The sequence below is a fragment of the Chionomys nivalis genome, chromosome 12 (genome assembly GCF_950005125.1).
Source record: "Chionomys nivalis chromosome 12, mChiNiv1.1, whole genome shotgun sequence".
Classification (NCBI taxonomy): domain Eukaryota; kingdom Metazoa; phylum Chordata; class Mammalia; order Rodentia; family Cricetidae; genus Chionomys; species Chionomys nivalis.
In genome coordinates this window covers 74,086,837-74,104,266 of record NC_080097.1, presented here as the reverse complement: position 1 = coordinate 74,104,266, position 17,430 = coordinate 74,086,837, and the positions used below count along the sequence as shown (strand labels likewise).

Sequence of the window (17,430 nt, the reverse complement as noted above, 5' to 3'; positions counted from 1 at the left end):
ACTGAGCCATCTCTCCAGCCCCCTGTTCTAAGTCTTTTAAATAAAACTATGTATATGTGTGTATGTCTACGTGAGAATATGCTGTATATGTGAAGTACTCTTGGAGACCAGAAGAGGGCGATGGATCCCTGGGAGCTGGATTTATAGGTAGTTGTGAGCTGCCAGATGTGGGTTCTGGGAGTTAAACTCAGGTCAGGTCCTCTGGAAGAACAGCAAATGCTGTTAACTGCCGAGCTGCCTCTCCACCCTTTCCCAGATCTTAAAAAGCATTTTAGAACTGGGTATACTGGTATATAGCTGTAATCCCAGGACTTAAGAGGCAGAGCTAAGAGGACTTTGAGTTTAAGGCCAGCCTGGGCCAGTGTGAGTTGAGGCTAGACCTGTCTCAAACTATTGCATATCGAGGATATAAACTCAGTAGGGGAGCTCTGGCCTTATTTGATCCCCAGGACCGGAAACAAAGAAGCATGGAAGCAAGCAAGCAAAAAGCATTTGAACAAGTGGAGATGTATACAAAGGCTGCTTACTAGAGGGGCAGAGTTGAGACACTGAAGCGTGAAAATATGCGTACCGAAGGCTGAAGAGAACATTTAGCGGTGAAGGGCACTTGCTGCTCTTGTTGCAGATATGAGCTGGGTTCTCAGCACCCATGTCAGGTAGCTCATAACCACCTCCGACTCCAGCTTCCACAGCCACCTACATGTGTGTGGCACACACGCAAACACACATATGTAGAGGTTGTAGAGATGGCTCAGTGATTAAGAGAACACACTACTTTTCCGGAGGACCCAGGTTCAATTCCTAGCACAGCCTCTTTAATTTCAGTTCTTCCGGCCTCCTCCGGTGTCTCTACACACATGGTACACGTTACAGAGAAGCAGATATTCTCACAAAACAAAGCCAATAAATCTTAACACATATACACAAATAAAAATAAAATCTCAAAAAATATTATCTTCCATATATGAAGCTGTCTGATGTGGATAAATTCCAGAAGGAACAGGGGTCAGGTCCAGTTACAAAGGACTTGGGAACTGAAAATGATGACCCTGCTCAAACATATGCTTTTAGAGTAAATCCTAACGCCAGTGTGGAGAAAGGACAGGTGTGGAGAGAAGGAAGGCAGACCAGCCAGCTCCATTGTTGCAGAAAACAACAAATTACCTTTACAGTAAATGGCACCTGAGATGCTGTGTAGAACTTTCTCTTACAAACATTAAGATGTGCTATTTTGCTTGTTGTTTGTTTGGTTTTTTTGCTAGGCGTGGCAGCATAATGGCCAGAGCATGGAGTCAATCAGGAAACAGCCTGATCTCATTTCATCCACACACAGCAAACACAGGACAGGAAGTGGGGCAAGGTTTAATAAATACCTAAATATCACCCCCAGTGACATCCTTTCCCCCAGCAAAGTTCCACTTCCTAACGGTCCCAGAACTTTCCCAAACAGCCCCACCAACGCCAGAACGAGTGCTCAAATAACTTGTCTCACTCAAATCACAGCCGCATGCAAACTTTTCCGAGAACCCCACCTTAAACACAAATAGCACAAGATGAGCCCAGATAAAGCCTTCTTAAATACAGGGGCATCTACAAAGCTCTTCGTGAAAGTTAAAGTGAGGGTGTATTAGATCGTCGATGTGAAAGAGTCTGGAATCAACCGAGGGACATGCCCCTGGGAGGAAGGATCATCTGAGGAGAAGATAGCACCTTGGGAAGGAGGAGTCCCAGATTTTGAGAGATCTGGGGAAAGGACAGATCTGCTTGTTTGCCTTCATTGCCTCTGGGTTGGTGAGTGTGACCGGTTCTGCAGCTGCTGGCTCTCCTCTCAGACTTTTAAACCCCAAGGTCCTCGTGGTCCAATGAGGGTAGAAAACCAGCAACTATCTGGGCCTCTTTCAGGCCTTTAGCACCAGACTGAGGCTGATAAGGCATCTAGTTTGCTACCAAGTTCTTACCTCCTCCAGCATGTAGACAGCCATTGTTGGATTTAGGCAGGATGTGTAGACAGGAAGAATTTGAACAGGTTTCTCCTCCTTTCCACTTTTCCATATATAATAGATTTATGAAACGTTTTGGTATCTGACAAAACAGAAAGCAAAAATCTAAGGGATCTTGGCTGCCTTTCCCAGACGCTCCTGGCAATTCCTGGTCAGTATGGATGAGCTGTCGGTTCTTGATGCATGCTTAGCTAGATTCAAAGGAATGTTTATCTGTGTTTAGTAAACTTTCTGTCTGCTTCCACAATCGTCTTTAAAAAAAAAAAAAACCTGTCAGAGGCCAGGCCAGGATGGTGCCTGTCTGTAATCTCAGCACCCAGTAACCAAAGTTATATGGTAAGCCCCTGTCTCAAATAAAACAAAGCAAAGCAATAACAACAACAACAAAAGAAAAACCTGTTTGGGGACTGAGGAGCTGCCTCTGTGTTAAGAGACTCTGCTGCTCTTCCACAGGACCCTAGTTTGCTTCCTACCACCCACAGGGTGGCTTACAGCCATGTGGAAGGACAATTCCGGGAGCTCCAACACAGCCCAACACCCTCTCATGTCCCCAAGAGCATTTCATGCTGTGGTGTAGACACAGACTGTCAAAAGACCCATACCCCTAAAATAAAATAAAGACTAGAAAACCCAAACGAAATAATCTGGCTTCATGAACAGCGAGACAACCTAAGATCATCCTCTGCCCCTTAACCCTGGCCCTTGGCTCCTGTGTGGAGTCTGGCAGGCTCTGCTTGCAGTAGTTCCAGTCAGGAAGTTCTTAAAGGCTTCCAACCACAAACTTCCAAAAGCTTGTTTTGAGGAATTTTAGCATGTTCTTCATTTCTGGTTTTCATTTGACATAAAGCGCAAAGGAAGCCAAGAGAGATGTCTGTACCAACGATGCCAAAGGGGGTCTTCTGTGCCAAAGGGGGTCTTCTGTGCCAAAGGGGGTCTTTCTTCTGTTGTTCATTAGTAGGTATGGTGCAGTTGCCTATTCCTTGGGAGTTCCACTTGGGAGGCAGTTCCGGGCCATCCAGGGCTAAGCAGTGAGACCCAGTCTCAGAAAGGAAAAGAAAAGAAAAGAAAAGAAAAACTTACTTTTTAAAGACTAAAAGGCACTTTCAAAAGTTATCCTTACCAGCTTGGTTCACATAGTGAGCTCCAGGACAGACTACGGGTGGGGGTGGGGGGGACAGACGGACGGACGGACGGACAACAATGACTCTGTCTCAAAAACCAGCAAATCAAAGTCAGCCTCACCATTCTTGCGCTAGGCAAGGCTGCCCAGATCTCAGCCTCCACAGTGTTGTTCTGGAAGATCCTGACCACACTGGTGGTTGACTTTTCCCCATGATATTTCTCTTTGGCAGTTTTAATTGTTTGGTTTTCTATTTTGTTTTGTGTGAGACAAGAAAAGTAAGAAAAATCTAGAACTTCTCAAAAAAAAATTAAGCAAGCTGTGAGTTTTATGTTAAGACTCAAGCTAGAATGATCTGGGAGCTCCAATGGAGAAAATATCCTGTGGTGTTTTGAAAGGGAGGGGCACTGTTAGGCGGCGTGGCCTTGTTGGAGGAAGTGTGTCACCGTGGGAGTGGGCTTTGAGGTATCGTGTGCTCAAGCTATGCCTGGAGTAGCACGCAGTTCACTTCCTGTCTCTCAGTTCCTTCTCCAGCACCATGTCTGCCTGCATGCTGCCATGCTTGTTGCTATGACATAAAGGATGGAATCTCTGAACTGTAAGCCAGCCCCAATTAGCTGTTTTCCTTTATGAGAGTTGCGATGGTCATGGTGTCTCTTCACAGTAATAGAAACACTAGCGAGACTGGCCTGTGAGCAAGCCTGTGGTGCTTGTTTGATGATGGATGTGGACGGGTGGTACTGTTACAGGGAGCTCACTAGACGACCATGCAGAAAGACTTTGAGCCAATTGAAAGTCTTTATTCCAGCCGGCTGGGACCCTATGCAGGAATTTGGGACTTAAGTGTAGACCCGAGTGTCCAGAGCACAGGATTTTTGAAAGCAAAAACCATGTCCTGGCATCTGGCTCAGCAACTGCAGGAGCAGGGTGGAGGGGAGTGTGGGGTGGGGTGGGTGCTTCTCAGAAGGAAGCTGTTTAACAAAAGCATCTTGACCTCAGGTTCCCAGAATAGAGCTGGGTAGTTTTCAATGGGTTTCTCCATCAAGGAGATCAAATTCTAGGTAAACCTGAGCCGGCCTCAGGACGACTGTAAGATGGAGGAAGCTCTGCACTGTGTTGCTCATTGTGGGCTGGTGGCCCTGGGTACTGTAAGGAAGCAGATGTGAAGCAAGCCAGGAAACAGAATTCCTCCTTCCCCTCCCCCCAGTCAGTTTTAATCTCAGGTTCCTGCCTCTTTTTCCACATTGACATTTTTATTAATGCCAACTGTTTTTTAAATTATTACTTTTTAAGACAATAGCAGAAAAACATTTCAAGGAAGCAGTCTCATAATCTGACGACCTTCTGAAATACATTAAACCGCACTAAATATGAATTTCAGTTAACATACAAAAATAATGATTCAGAAAAAATAAACAGGAAGAACAAGGAAGGAGGAAGGGGCTGAGGCAGTGAGAACACACGGGGTGAGGTGGCAAGGCTCACTGGCGAAGCAGCAGTGCAGCGAGCAGGCGCCTGGCCCCTCAGCAGTCCCCACCGGCGCCCGTATCTTATCCTGTCTGGAAGACACAGCATTTGGCCGGTCAGGCCTGGAGCAGCCGTTCCTGCCTCGGAATTCCTGCCCTTTCCCTCAATGGTGAGCTATAAACTTGAGATGAAATAAACCCTTTCTCCCAAGTTGCCTTGGCCATGGTGTTTTATTACGGAGGTTTTGAAAGAGAACGACACACACGGGCTCCTTTGTTTGAGTGGCTGTCCCCAACTGGTCACTTTTTTAGGAAGAAAGAGCCACTGTGGGCTTGCTGGAGGAAGTGTGTCACTGGGAGTGAGTTCTGAGATTTCAAAAGCTCACTCCAGGCCCAGTCTTGTGACTTCTCTCTGCCTGTAACTTACAGACCAGATGTGAGCTCAGTCCTCCAGCACCATGTCTGTCTGTCTGCCTGCGTGAGTGCTTCAGACACTGTAAGCAAGCACCCAGTCACCCAGTTAAGTTGCCTTGGTTATGGTGTCTCTTCAAACAACAAACAGTTAAGATACATATCACAGATACACTAACCCCACCTAAGACACAAGCTTCTCCGGCAGCCGGACCCAAAGCTACAGGCTACAGGCGGCACTTCCTGCGTGCCGGGTACCAACTGACAGCATCCTGGGCTTCCCAACGTCCCCACATCTCCTAAGTCACGTGTTGACAAACTTCTTCTTCACGGGGTAGGACCACGCTTCTCCCCTAAAAGACCCACACGACAGCCGCCTTTGCCCTTTTCCTTTGGAGCCCACCATTCTGCCTGGCAGAACGTCTATCTGGTGTTTCTCTTGAGTCCAAGACTTTACACCAACCGGCTTCAGGAAATAAACCCATTATCCACAGTGACCAACCCCAGAAAGTCACTCAATCAGTGCCAGTCTGGGAGGAGGGGTAACGATGATCACACACACACACACACACACACACACACACACACACTCAGCAGCCCGTGTGTCCATAGCCTCTGGTCCCCGCAGCCCCGGAGCCTGCAGCTGCGCCTACTAGAGATGAGTCTTGCTGGACCACATTCTGAATCATTTTTGTGTCTTCTTGTTGCTTATTTCCACACTAGAATTAAAGTACTTCATGGCATGGAAGCCAAATAAACAAGCAAAAATGTAATAAAATATTCTTTAATTCCCTGCTAGGAGTCAAATTCTCTCAGCAAGCTGAGGATGTTCACGCACACTTGAACAAAGGGAGACGGAGCCCGAAGTAAACTGAGCTCCGATAGGAGAATGTGGGCATTTGATAAAGATGCTGCCATGATCCCCAAGGATAGGAAAGGCTGAATGTTCATAGGTTCTATTGGCGAAAAGCTTGTTTGTTTTGGCAGACAAATGTAAGGTCCGTGGTTATTGCCCTGGCTTCTTTGCAAAGCTCTTTTAGTCTTTAAAAAATTCTCTTAACTGTGTTAAAGATGACCAGTAAAGGATAATAAATCAGTCCATGTGGAGAATGGATGTGTGCCCACCAAACTGTGACCAGGTGAGGGCGGGGGAACACACTCTAGGGAAAGGGGAGGAGTGGGTGGAGAATATGCCGACCAGAGGATGGTGAGAGTGGAGAAGGGAGGGCAATTTTGACCGACACTGATTTTGCCTAAAGCCGCTCTCTGAAAATTGTAATAAAGATGACGAGAAGAATGGGCACAATCTTCGAACGAGCGCACTAGGACCTTGAATAACTAAGTCATGCAGTAACCTACAGTCTTAAAGAATGAACTCTGTGGCTGTCTTGGGCTTGTGGAGGACAGGGCCACTGTGGAAAGTCCGAGGGCCGGCGGCCCGGGAGCACGGGGAGCCGCAGGTCACGAAGGCCACGCGAAAACCCTGGTTGCCCTTCACAGCCCTGGATCAGGAACATCTGCTGCAGGTTACTTATTTTTTCTCATAACGGAGCTCGTTCCTAAAATAAATAAATAATAAATAAATAAATATTAAAAATGACGTCTGAGTAGCTGTGAAGTTTTTAAAAAGTAAAAGTATGGTTTTGTTCTTGTTTACCAGGTTGTACAAACAAGGATTCGAAGAAACCTTACAACGCAGATCTTATTTTATTTTTTAACAGCGAAGATGTGACAGTGCGCCCTAATGGAAGGGATAAAGTTGTTCTCCAATGCACGGATCGCTCCTTCACTGCAGAAAAGGCGGCTAAGGGTTTGCTGCATTTGCTGCACTCAGACAGGGGGAGCGGTGCAAGCCGGGCCGTGGTCCTCCCGGGGGCGGTGGTCCTCCCGCGGGGCGGTCCCCGCATGTCCTGCAGCTCCCGCGAGCCCTGGCCGAGTCCTTTCTGTGCACTTGAGGGAGGCACCGCTTCACCTTCTGAGGGCGGCGCTGCTCGACCTGGAGCATTTCAGGAACTAACGTGGCGGGAGAATCTCCGCCCTTTCCCTCTTGCAGCCGAACAGGTTGGCAAACGTATCAATAAGGAGACGAGTAGGAAGCCGCTTCGCAGGTGAGGGCTCCATAGCTCAGGGGTTAGAGCACTGGTCTTGTAAACCAGGGGTCGCGAGTTCAAATCTCGCTGGGGCCTTCCGCTTCCGTTTTGTTTTCCCGTCTGCAGGGACGGCCCTGAGAAGCCGGTGGCTTCTCCGCCTCGCTTGTCACCGGAAGCGCCGCGGCGACCCAGCCCGGACTCGCGCGAGTCCGGCTTTTGGTTTTGCAGCGGGAACCGGCGCTCGTCCTCCCAGCAGAGGACGCTCAGGTGCCGCCGACACCATACGTAAGGCGCGCGTGAGCCTTGAGGCTGAAGTACAGTAAGAGTCAGCCAGCGGCTCGTTGGTCTAGGGGTATGATTCTCGCTTAGGGTGCGAGAGGTCCCGGGTTCAAATCCCGGACGAGCCCAGCTTTTGAGTCTGCTTGCAAACAGAATATCTATTGAGCGACGGAAGACACTCGAAGCAATGATTAAAATTGAAGAGCTTTCTTCTTTTCTGGGAAGGCAGTGCCTCTGGCCTCTCGGAAGACATCGCCATCTTCTCTAACCCGTGCTGTGGGCTCCCGTCCGGTTCTCTTGTTTCTCTATCACTCCTTTTCCGTCTTTTTCTCACAGTCGCGGCTGTCGCCATCTCCTCCGACTCCGTTCTCTGCCCTATAGAGCAGCCGTGTGTCCTCTCGGACAAGAGAAAAAGGAATTTTCTGTTTTGATCTTCACGGAAATGCAGCCCTTGCGCGGATAGTCTCAACTCCCGACACTCTCCACCCCCAGTTCCATCCTAGCTACGCGGTCTTCTATTGCTGCTTTTCAAACACAGGAACCTAAATACGTTCCTGTCCTAGGTTATAATCCCGTCAGATACTTACATGGCTTTCTCTTAACTCCTGTGTTCAGATGTCACCGTTTAGAGACACCGTTTTGTGAGCACTGCTTCCAAAGTAGCCCTGGCTGTCGCTGCGCCCTGATTTTCTTTACAACACTCATCACTATGTTACACATTGCGGTCCCTGCCCTCCGTTAGCCTCCCCCGAGCCCGTCTCGTCCTCCCCTCTCTCTTTGGATAAAGACGCAGGAGACACACATTTTATTACACCGAATGCTGTAATCCTCACACTTAGCAGTGTCCATGACAACGCAGTAGGTGATTAGTGACGATGAACACTCTGCTCCCGGCCATCTCTCCTGCATTGATCTTTGCTTTTCACATGCTCACGTTGGAGTAGGGGCCGAGGGTGGAGGTCATGCTGTGACGGGTTTGCATGAATATATCTTTCCCAACTCTGCTGTAAGGCGGTTCGTGTTTGTGTCATTCTGATAGGGGCGGTTTGCGCTATTACTGCCTTCCGGATGGGCATCGAGACCGGCGGTCTGCCCGGCACTGCCTCCCAGCCGGCGTTTGTGGTCTCACGGCCTCCGGTTGTTTAGTGTCCCCTCTGGACGGTATTGTGATTATTCACCTTTCTGTAGTTCTTACCAAACAGGACACTGCAGGTAAGGGCTCGACATGTGCTGTGTTCCTTTCAGCAGGTTGACTTTGAGAGACAAAACATTCACGGACCCCCGGGAGGGCGTCTTAATAGTTTGTATTATGAAAGACAAGATTATGGACATGAGCACAAAAAGTCGCCCCGCCTTCTCTCGGACAGGGAACATGCTAGGCCCGGGGAAACACGGGAGTGTCACAAAGAAAAAAATGATGGCAGCGGTGGGATTCGAACCCACGCCCCCGAAGAGACTGGAGCCTTAATCCAGCGCCTTAGACCGCTCGGCCACGCTACCCACGACGCTGAGCGCTGCATTCTCCCTACTTCTCCTTTCCTCCCTCCACGGCGCACAAGTTCTGTTTTGCTTTACGTTCCTCCCCCCTTTTCCTGGTTTGCTCAGGTTTTACCTTTTTTTCCTTTAAGCTAACAACCCGACAGTGTTGGAAAGATCGGGGACTCCGAGCTAGGAGCGCAGCTCTGCGGGTCCACGCCGCCCCCTTTGGGGCGTCCGCGTAGACTCCCCTCCCGCAGCGTCTCCGGCCCCATTCTGAGAACAGGCCGAGCCCGGGCTACCGCTTCTCTCCGGAAGGATTCGGATTCGGGGTTTCGGGTTCCGAGCCTCAGAATTGGGCGAGGAGGCGGCGGTGACTCATTTCGTCCTCTAGGCGGCGCCCCACGCCTATAGATAGCGAAGGAAAACCGGAACCGCAGGCCGAGGAGGTCGAATGTGAGGTCACAGTGAAATGGTTGCTGGACGGCTGACCGGTTGTTGGATGACTGACCAGTTGTTGGACGGCTGACCGGTTGCTGGATGACTGACAGGTTGCTGGTCGCCTGACCGGTTGCTGAACGGCCGACTGGTTGCTGTCCGGTTTCTGGACGGCTGTCCGGTTTCTGGACGGCTGACTGGCTGCTGGCCGGTTGCTGACTGGTTGCTGTCCGGTTGCTGACCGGTTGCTGTCCGGTGGCTGGCCAGTTGCTGACCAGCTGACCGGTTGCTGGCCTGTTGCTGACTGGTTGCTGGACGGCTGACCAGTTGCTGACCGGTTGCTGGATGACTGACCGGTTGTTAGATGACTGACCAGTTGCTGGACAGCTGACAGGTTTCTGGATGGCTGACCGGTTGCTGGCCGGTTGCTGGATGACTGACTGGTTGTTGGATGGCTGACCGGTTGCTGGACGGCTGACCAGTTGTTGGATGGCTGACCGGTTGCTGGATGGCTGTCTGGCTCAAGGTTATGACCCTCGTCAGTGTACGAGAAGTTCCAGGTCCTCCTCTCAGAGTCGATCCTTCCCCAGCAAACCAGAACGTTTATTAAAGTGAAACAAAATCACACTACCTAGAACAATCTGGTTTAGCACAACCAGGGGAGCACCATTGAGCACTCATGGATTTCATCTTTAGGTAAACTCCCTTCCTGTGAATTAATAGGGAGAGTAACTACCAGACGCTACCACCCACCGCTTATACACACTCTCAAGGGGCATCACACTACAATCAATCGCCATTTCTCCTTTGCAGTTTCCGGAAAATGTTCTCAGGACTTCCTTAGAGAAGCGAGTTTTGTATCAAGGATTTCACGAAGCCCTCTGATCTCCTCAAGTGTCATTGCTGAATTCTGGCCTGGGCTAAGAATCTCGGCAGAGTCGCTCCTCCGGAACACACTTCTCACCACTCACCGCTGGGGTTTCTGAGGCTGTGGTAGTTCTCCCTGGTGTGCTTAGGGGTGCCAGTGGAACTAAGATGCTACCAAGTTATTCTTCAGGCCAGTGGGGTGTGGTATCCAATTTACCCTCCTTGAAACTCTTCCCTGTGCTGGCCTTCCCTAGCTGACTTCTAGGTTCAGTCTTCCAGGAAGTCCCTGAAGGAGTCTGTGTCTACTTTTGGCTCATTCTGCATGTGCAGGAAATGAGGAGTGGAATTTTCCAGAAAGGAGCTATGTTGCTATGTTGCTTCCCAGGTGTGTGTGTATGTGTGTGTGTGATTGACTGTGTGAGTGAGTGTAGGTGCACATGTGTGTGTGACTGATTGTATGTGAGTGAATGTAGGTGCACATGTGTGTGTGACTGATTGTGTGTGAGTGAGTGTAGGTGCACATGTGTGTGACTGATTGTATGTGAGTGAATGTAGGTGCACATGTGTGTGTGACTGTGTGTGAGTGAGTGTAGGTGCACATGTGTGTGACTGATTGTGTGTGAGTGTAGGTGCACATGTGTGTGTGACTGTGTGTGAGTGAGTGTAGGTGCACATGTGTGTGTGACTGATTGTGTGTGAATGAGTGTAGGTGCACATGTGTGTGACTGATTGTGTGTGAGTGTAGGTGCACATGTGTGTGTGACTGATTGTGTGTGAATGAGTGTAGGTGCACATGTGTGTGACTGATTGTGTGTGAGTGTAGGTGCACATCAGTGTGTGTGTGTGCGTGCGTGCGTGTAAGTGTGTACACTACTTGCTAAGGTGGACTGCATTCCACAGACAGGAAGGGAAACAGCACTGAGCTAACAGCTATCATCAAATCTCCTAAGGGGCTGTCACCAAATAAAGTGGGAATCGATTCAGAGGCACAATAATAAACTTACAGCCTTGTGGAGTAGGAGGTCAACACGCTTCTCTCCTTTTCCTTATCTTTCTCATGTCATGAGCATACAATGCTGTAGGAGTTCATCAAAGTAATCCTCCAAAAAGGCTGTATTAAAGCCTTCGGGATGGCTCACCCGGTGAAGCTGCTGCCGCTGGGCCTGATGACCTCAGTATTGTCCTGGGACCCACACAGCGGAGAAAAGAACTTTTACATTGTTCCCTACCGCGATCACTGTGGCATGGGCACTACCCTCTCACACACTAAATAAATGGGCAGGAAAGATGATTCCGTAGTTAAGAGAGTTTGCTGCTGTTCCAAAGGGCCTGAGTTTAGTTCCCAGTACCCAATACAGGTGGCTCACAACTGCCTGTAACTCCATCTCCAGGGTATCTGACATCTCTTTGGACACACACACACACGGGCACACACACTGCATAAACCTTAAACCCTGGTATGGTGGTATATGTCTTTAACCCCAGCACTTAAGATGCAGAGGCAGGTGGATCTCTGTGAAATTGAGGCCAGCCTGGTAAATATTTCTGATGTCCTCACACCTTACAATATCAAGCTCCAGGCCAGTCAGGGATATAGAGTGTGACCCTGTGTAAAATAAAAATAAAGACAAATATCAGAAACTCTTACAAATTAAAGATAGTGCATGTCCAGTCCCATGGAACTCTCACAGTTAACGCTTACTGAGCTCAGGATCTTAGTGTCAGTTAGTGGGACAGGAATGATTCCCAAATGGCCCTAGTGGGGTGCGGATGAGCAGGGAGAGATTTTTGCTTGTTTGTTTTGTTTAAAACACATCTGGATTTCCCAGAGCCGTGATGATTATTCTAGTCGCCATTTCCAGGGATTTTTATCTTATTTCCCGGTCCAAGGAAGAAGGCAGATTTTAGGAGCACACAAAACGGAAGAATGCCCTGGGGGTACAGGGAGGGAAGGCGACTTTAATGCTCTTTCCCCACAGAGCGTGCAGAAGGCTTGGGTGAATGTCCAGGCTGCTGGTACAGATGAGAAGCCAGGCGTGCTGTGATCAAAGCAGTTGTTGGGGCTGAACACTGAAGGGAGTGTCCTAACTTCGAAGGCTGGCTTTGGGCAATTTCTCATCAGCTGGACGGGAACCGAGGAAAATCTTAAGACAAGAAATGCCTGCCCCTCCCATGGAAGGAGCTTGTGTGCACAGCCCCCGGGGCTCTAACTGCCAAATGCAGGTTGACCGCCTCCAGATCAGATCACCTTCTGGCCAGGGTCCAGAGCAGACTGCCCTTGGGTGTTTGCCGGCCTCACACTGTCTCCTTACTTGAATAAGAGGGGGAACGTGGCAGTGGAAAGGGAGTTTAAACAGAGCCCAGGAGTTGGAGTCTCTAAGGAGGTGTCCCCTCGACCACACAACCAATTCCCCAAGCTGCTTCTCAGACCCTGCTTTTGGGTCTGAAACCCCTCGCTGTTTCCATTCTTTCTCTTTGCTTGTTTCCAGGAAAGCCAGGCAGGTGCAGAACACCTGCTCTCCTTCAGTGTAGCCAGGCGAATGAGGTCAGCCTGTGCCTGCATTTAAGTTAAGCTCAGCACCTTGGTCTGTAAAAGCAGAACGGAGCCTTGCTGTTATGCTAATTTTTCCCCTACCACTCCAGTTTTAGACACAGACATGGAAACCACAGAAAGTGGCAAGACTTTCTCATCCTAACATAGGTAGTTGTGCCACAAAAGGCACAAATGTGACGTCCTTTGCCCATTTGCCCACCCCATAAACATGTTATGATCTTAGAAGCAGCGGACACTGTGCTAGAGATGAACACACGGCTCTCTTGTGTAGACGTGCAGTTTGCAGAGAGGAGGCAGACACCATGCGGCAGGGCACTCGTAGGAAGCTCCCTTCCAGCAGAGGGATGGACGAGCTGTCTCATTCCTGGCTCACCAGCTCTGTCCCGAAGCAGTGGTCAGGCCGACGACTTTCATTTCTGTGGATGAGAACCAGCTGGGGAGGTTTTCCTTGGGAGAGGGCGCTAGGGTGCAAGCAGCTTACCTCCGGAGACTGTGAGGTGCAGAGTAACTCCTCAGACTTTTGTGTCCATAATTTGCAGCCAAGACATTCTTAGACATGAATTTTGCATAAAAACTGCCTCCTCTTCTTAATAGAATATATGTTATATGAAAGTAGAAGGAGGGGCCGTTTGGTTAGAGGAAGGAGGTTAGGACGTGGGTAAGAGAGGAGACCCGTGTGTATGTGTGTATGTGTGTGTGTGTGTGTGTGTTAGATACAGGTCGAGTATATGGATATCTATGCATAAAAACGTCACAACGTAAATAGTACTTTCAAGATAATTAAAAATTAATAATACCCTTTCCCCATGCTGTTTTGAATCTAGAAAAGCCAGAAAGCCCTGGCTGTAGGAGTGGCTGAGAACTGGCGCTGAGGGAGTTGGTCTTTCTGACTACACTTTTAAGTGTCCCATGCTTTCATATGGACATCCATGCATTTCAGTTTAATGTAAATTGAGCGTGATGGGCCCTAAGCCCTTCTTATGGCGTGGTCTCCATGCCAGGGGCCGTAGCCATTGAGCCATCTCTCCAGTCCCAGACCGGGTAAACTTTTAAACAGCACTGGGATTTGTTCAGCAGAAAGAGAAGGAAACCTAGTTTTCCAGGCTGACTCTGACCGTCCTATGTAAAACTGCCCATCTTCTAAACACCAAGTCTACTTATTTTTATTTGTCAATCTGCATCTACCACATGTAAATTCCACAAGAGCAAGAATTTAAACTTTTTTTTTACATAAATATCCACAAATATATAGAAAAATGAGAAGGGATAATGGATCCCACCATACTCATTGTCAAGTTATTTTTCTGTTTCTGTGCTAAGGCACTATGACCAAGACAACTTACAGAAGAAAGAGTGTGTTGGGGACTTAGAGTTTCAGGAGATTAGAGTCAGTGATAGCGTGGTGGGGAACATAGCAGCAGGCAGGCAGGCGTGGAGCACACAGAGGCAGAGATGAGAGACACAGAGAGAGAAAGAGAGCTGGGAATGGTGCCCGCTACTAGTGATACACCTCCTAGTCCTTCCCAAACAGTTCCACCAACTGGGCGGTGTGGGAGGTCCTTCTTTCTATGTGTTGCTTGTATTGGTTAATGAATAAAGAAACTGCCTTGGCCTGATAGGGCAGAACTTAGGTAGGTGGGGAAGACAGAACTGAATTTGGGGAGGAAGAAAGCAGAGTCAGAGAGACACCAGTTGGAATCTTTCCTGGTAAGCCACTGCCACGTGGCAATATACAGATTGATAGAAATGGGTTAAATCAAGATGTGAGAGCCAATAAGAGGTTAGAGATAATGGGCCAAGCAGTGATTTAGTGAATACAATTTCTGTATGTTTATTGCCAGGCTAAGATAGTTGGGTGGCCGGGAAGAACAAGTGGCCCTCTCCCATACAACAATTGGTGTCAACGTAGGGCTAAATCCACTTAAAAACCCGAGAGAGCTTAATTTTAAACACACACAAAACAGTACTGTATTCGACCTGTTTGCATGTCCAGTTTAAAACTTTAGCTGTGCTGTTATTGTGATAAATACGGTAGTTCTTGCCCATGCGCTGCACAGTTTAGTGTGGAGGAGCCGCTTGTGCCTCTGAGCCGCATGCATTGCCCCACTTCCAGGCACACAGCGAGTCCACATTGCCATCAAGCAAGCCATAGCACTTTACTCACAAACCCCATCCAAATGCTCTGTCTCCTGCAAGAGACAGAGGTCACGCTAGCAGCATGGCCTAGAAAGACGGCATTTTAAAAATGGTGCAGCTTTTTTTTTTTTTTTTTGCCGATGAGTCAGGAAAATCTCTCTTAAAGGAGCTGCAGCAGGCCACCAGCAAACAGCAAAAAGCTGTCTCAAACTCTGTTTTTTAAAAATTAATCTCTCTCCTCCCCCTCTCTTTCTCTCCCTCTTTCACACACATATGCTTAAACATTTGCATATACACACTAACACACTCTCACACACATACACAATCTTACATAACATCACACACATTTACAGTCACACATACAGATACATACAATCACATACACATTCATACACTGACACACATACACGCTTTCACTTACGTACACACTGAACTTCACATACTTATAGTCATATGTACACATGTACACCTACACAATTACACACACACATTCTCACACTCATTCATCCACACACTCAGACACGCATATACACATATACTTACACGTGTTCATTCACACACTCAAGCTAAATAAAGGCTCAGTGTCAGAGCAAGACTAAACCAAGCGATGTTTTCTCTCCCCACATCAATTGTGCAGGCTTCCTGAGATGGGGGGTGGGCGACAGTGTTCCCTCTTGTCTCAGTATCTGAAAGCTCATGCCTTAGTGAGTTCTCATTCACTAATTTCCATGTGGAAACTGATGGGTGGTTTGTGTTTTGTTGGTTTTAACACTTTATGTGTTTTAAAAACTCAGCAGAATCTGGGAACTATTGCCACACTCTTCAGAAGTCTAGGACTGCAGCTAGCAAATGCTCAGTCAAGAGAACTGATCTTACCCAGCCTGAGATGCCATCTGGGAATAAAATGTGTGGACACAGGAGTTTGGCAGGATGAGCTATGCTTTGGTTTTATGTCTCTATCACGACCTGTCTGGAACTTACATCCCTACTAATGGAGTAAAAATATCAGCTCTTTCACAGACTATAGTGAGAACTGATTGATAACGGATGCTGGACAGTACTGTGGCTGACATACATCAGGATTAAATGCTTCCAAAGGTTCCCCCACCGTTTAACGAGAACCTCTCCAGGACTGCCTCCCTAGTCTGTCTCACGTTGAAGGCACCCAAGCACACTGTTCCGCGCATCCCTCCCTTTCTACTCCTTCCTCTTTTGCCCTGCCCACAATTGGCTCCTTACCAGTTCTTGTCTGGGGACTGAGAGACGCGAAGGATTTCCACACATAGATGATTAAAAGGGCATGTTACCTGTGAGAGCAAGAGCAAGGAGGGCAGGTGAGGGGGGCTCACTCAGACTGGAGGAGAATGCGGAGGAAGGGATCTGAAAGAGCAGATTACAGTTGGCAGTGGACCTGGGTGGAAAGGAAGCCGTTGAGCAATAGGAACAGGGCTTTCTAAGGGACAGTGGGGTGTGCGCAGCCAGTGCGATTTTAAGTAGCAGAAAGGGCTAATGCATCCCGGTCGTCTCTCATTCCCGATGCTCCTTCCTGTTCCCTTTGCTTACTAGGAGTTAAAGCCAGAGACGTGAAGGGGCTCTTGCCCTTGATGGTGCTAATGGTGATTGTCTACTTGCTGCTCCTGCTCTGGGAAAACGAGCTGACCGAGGATGTCATGCTGACATCCATCGAGCATTTGCACGTGGACTACCCTCAGAACACGGTCCCCCTGCGGTACTGCAACTATATGATCCTACAGAGAGTCATCCGGCAGCCCGACCACACGTGCAAAAAGCTGCACGTCTTCATCCACGAGAGGCCACAGAAAATTAACAGCGTCTGCACGTCCTCCAAGAAGAAGAGCTGCCCAAACTACTCGGAGATTTTCTGCTTCCAGAGTGAGACGAAATTCAGAATGACAGTCTGTCAACTCATTGACGGCACCAGATACCCCGCTTGCAGGTACCACATCTCCCCCATAGAGGGGTTCATCCTTGTCACCTGTGATGACTTAGGACCGGTTAATTTTCAGGGGTACATTGAATGACTTGCCAGTACACAGAGGGTGTGAACTTCTCTCTGGTTAAGCTGAACTGTGGATACGGTGTAAGGCTATGAGAGGAATGGCGGGGTGGGAGTGGGGGAAGGAGGGGAGTCCTTCCAGTGTGGATGAAGTGCAACCATTGCTTCTCTGTCAATAAAAACATCTTTGCTGGATTAAACCACAAACCACACACGCGTGTAGTCTCTGCTCCTTGTCTTTGAGTCATTTGCTGAGAACCAGCGGGAATCTGAGGTAGGACTGGGACTAAGACAGTGAATGAGAGTCGCTTAGCTGGGACACTCAAGGGCCCACTAACCAAACACCAAACACCCAAACCCCCATTATTAATCTACATAAGCATGTCAATATCCTGAAATAGCAAAACCAGAGCAACATCCTTTTTGTGTAAAATATCTTTATCTCAGATATCCAGTGTGAGGGGACAGGATGGGGTGGGAGGAGGGTGGAAGTGGTATCAGCATCAGATGGGAGAGTCAGATCATATTGCTTCGAATTTTAGTTTGTGCAGGAACGATTATACGCCATGACTTTTT

The 17,430-nt window shown here is 48.5% G+C and overlaps 1 protein-coding gene and 3 non-coding genes across 4 annotated transcripts; 3 read left to right on the top strand and 1 right to left on the bottom strand.

Annotated features, from left to right (window-relative positions):
* Window positions 1-7,110: 7,110 nt before the first annotated feature.
* On the top strand, window positions 7,111-7,183 carry Trnat-ugu (transfer RNA threonine (anticodon UGU)). Its single transcript has one exon. It is a non-coding gene; the product is annotated as a tRNA-Thr (tRNA).
* Window positions 7,184-7,422: 239 nt separating this feature from the next.
* Trnap-agg (transfer RNA proline (anticodon AGG)) lies at window positions 7,423-7,494 on the top strand. The gene has a single exon. It is a non-coding gene; the product is annotated as a tRNA-Pro (tRNA).
* A 1,290-nt stretch (window positions 7,495-8,784) lies between these two features.
* Window positions 8,785-8,866, bottom strand: Trnal-aag (transfer RNA leucine (anticodon AAG)). Its single transcript has one exon. It is a non-coding gene; the product is annotated as a tRNA-Leu (tRNA).
* Window positions 8,867-16,441: 7,575 nt separating this feature from the next.
* Rnase12 (ribonuclease A family member 12 (inactive)) lies at window positions 16,442-16,879 on the top strand. Its single transcript, XM_057785673.1, has one exon. It carries the CDS (start codon window positions 16,442-16,444, stop codon window positions 16,877-16,879), a length of 438 nt encoding a protein of 145 aa, XP_057641656.1.
* The last annotated feature ends 551 nt before the right edge of the window (window positions 16,880-17,430 follow it).

Excerpts from the sequence above, each read along its gene's own strand:
- Rnase12 (XM_057785673.1), top strand. The coding sequence starts at position 16,442 with ATGGTGCTAATGGTGATTGTCTACTTGCTGCTCCTGCTCTGGGAAAAC.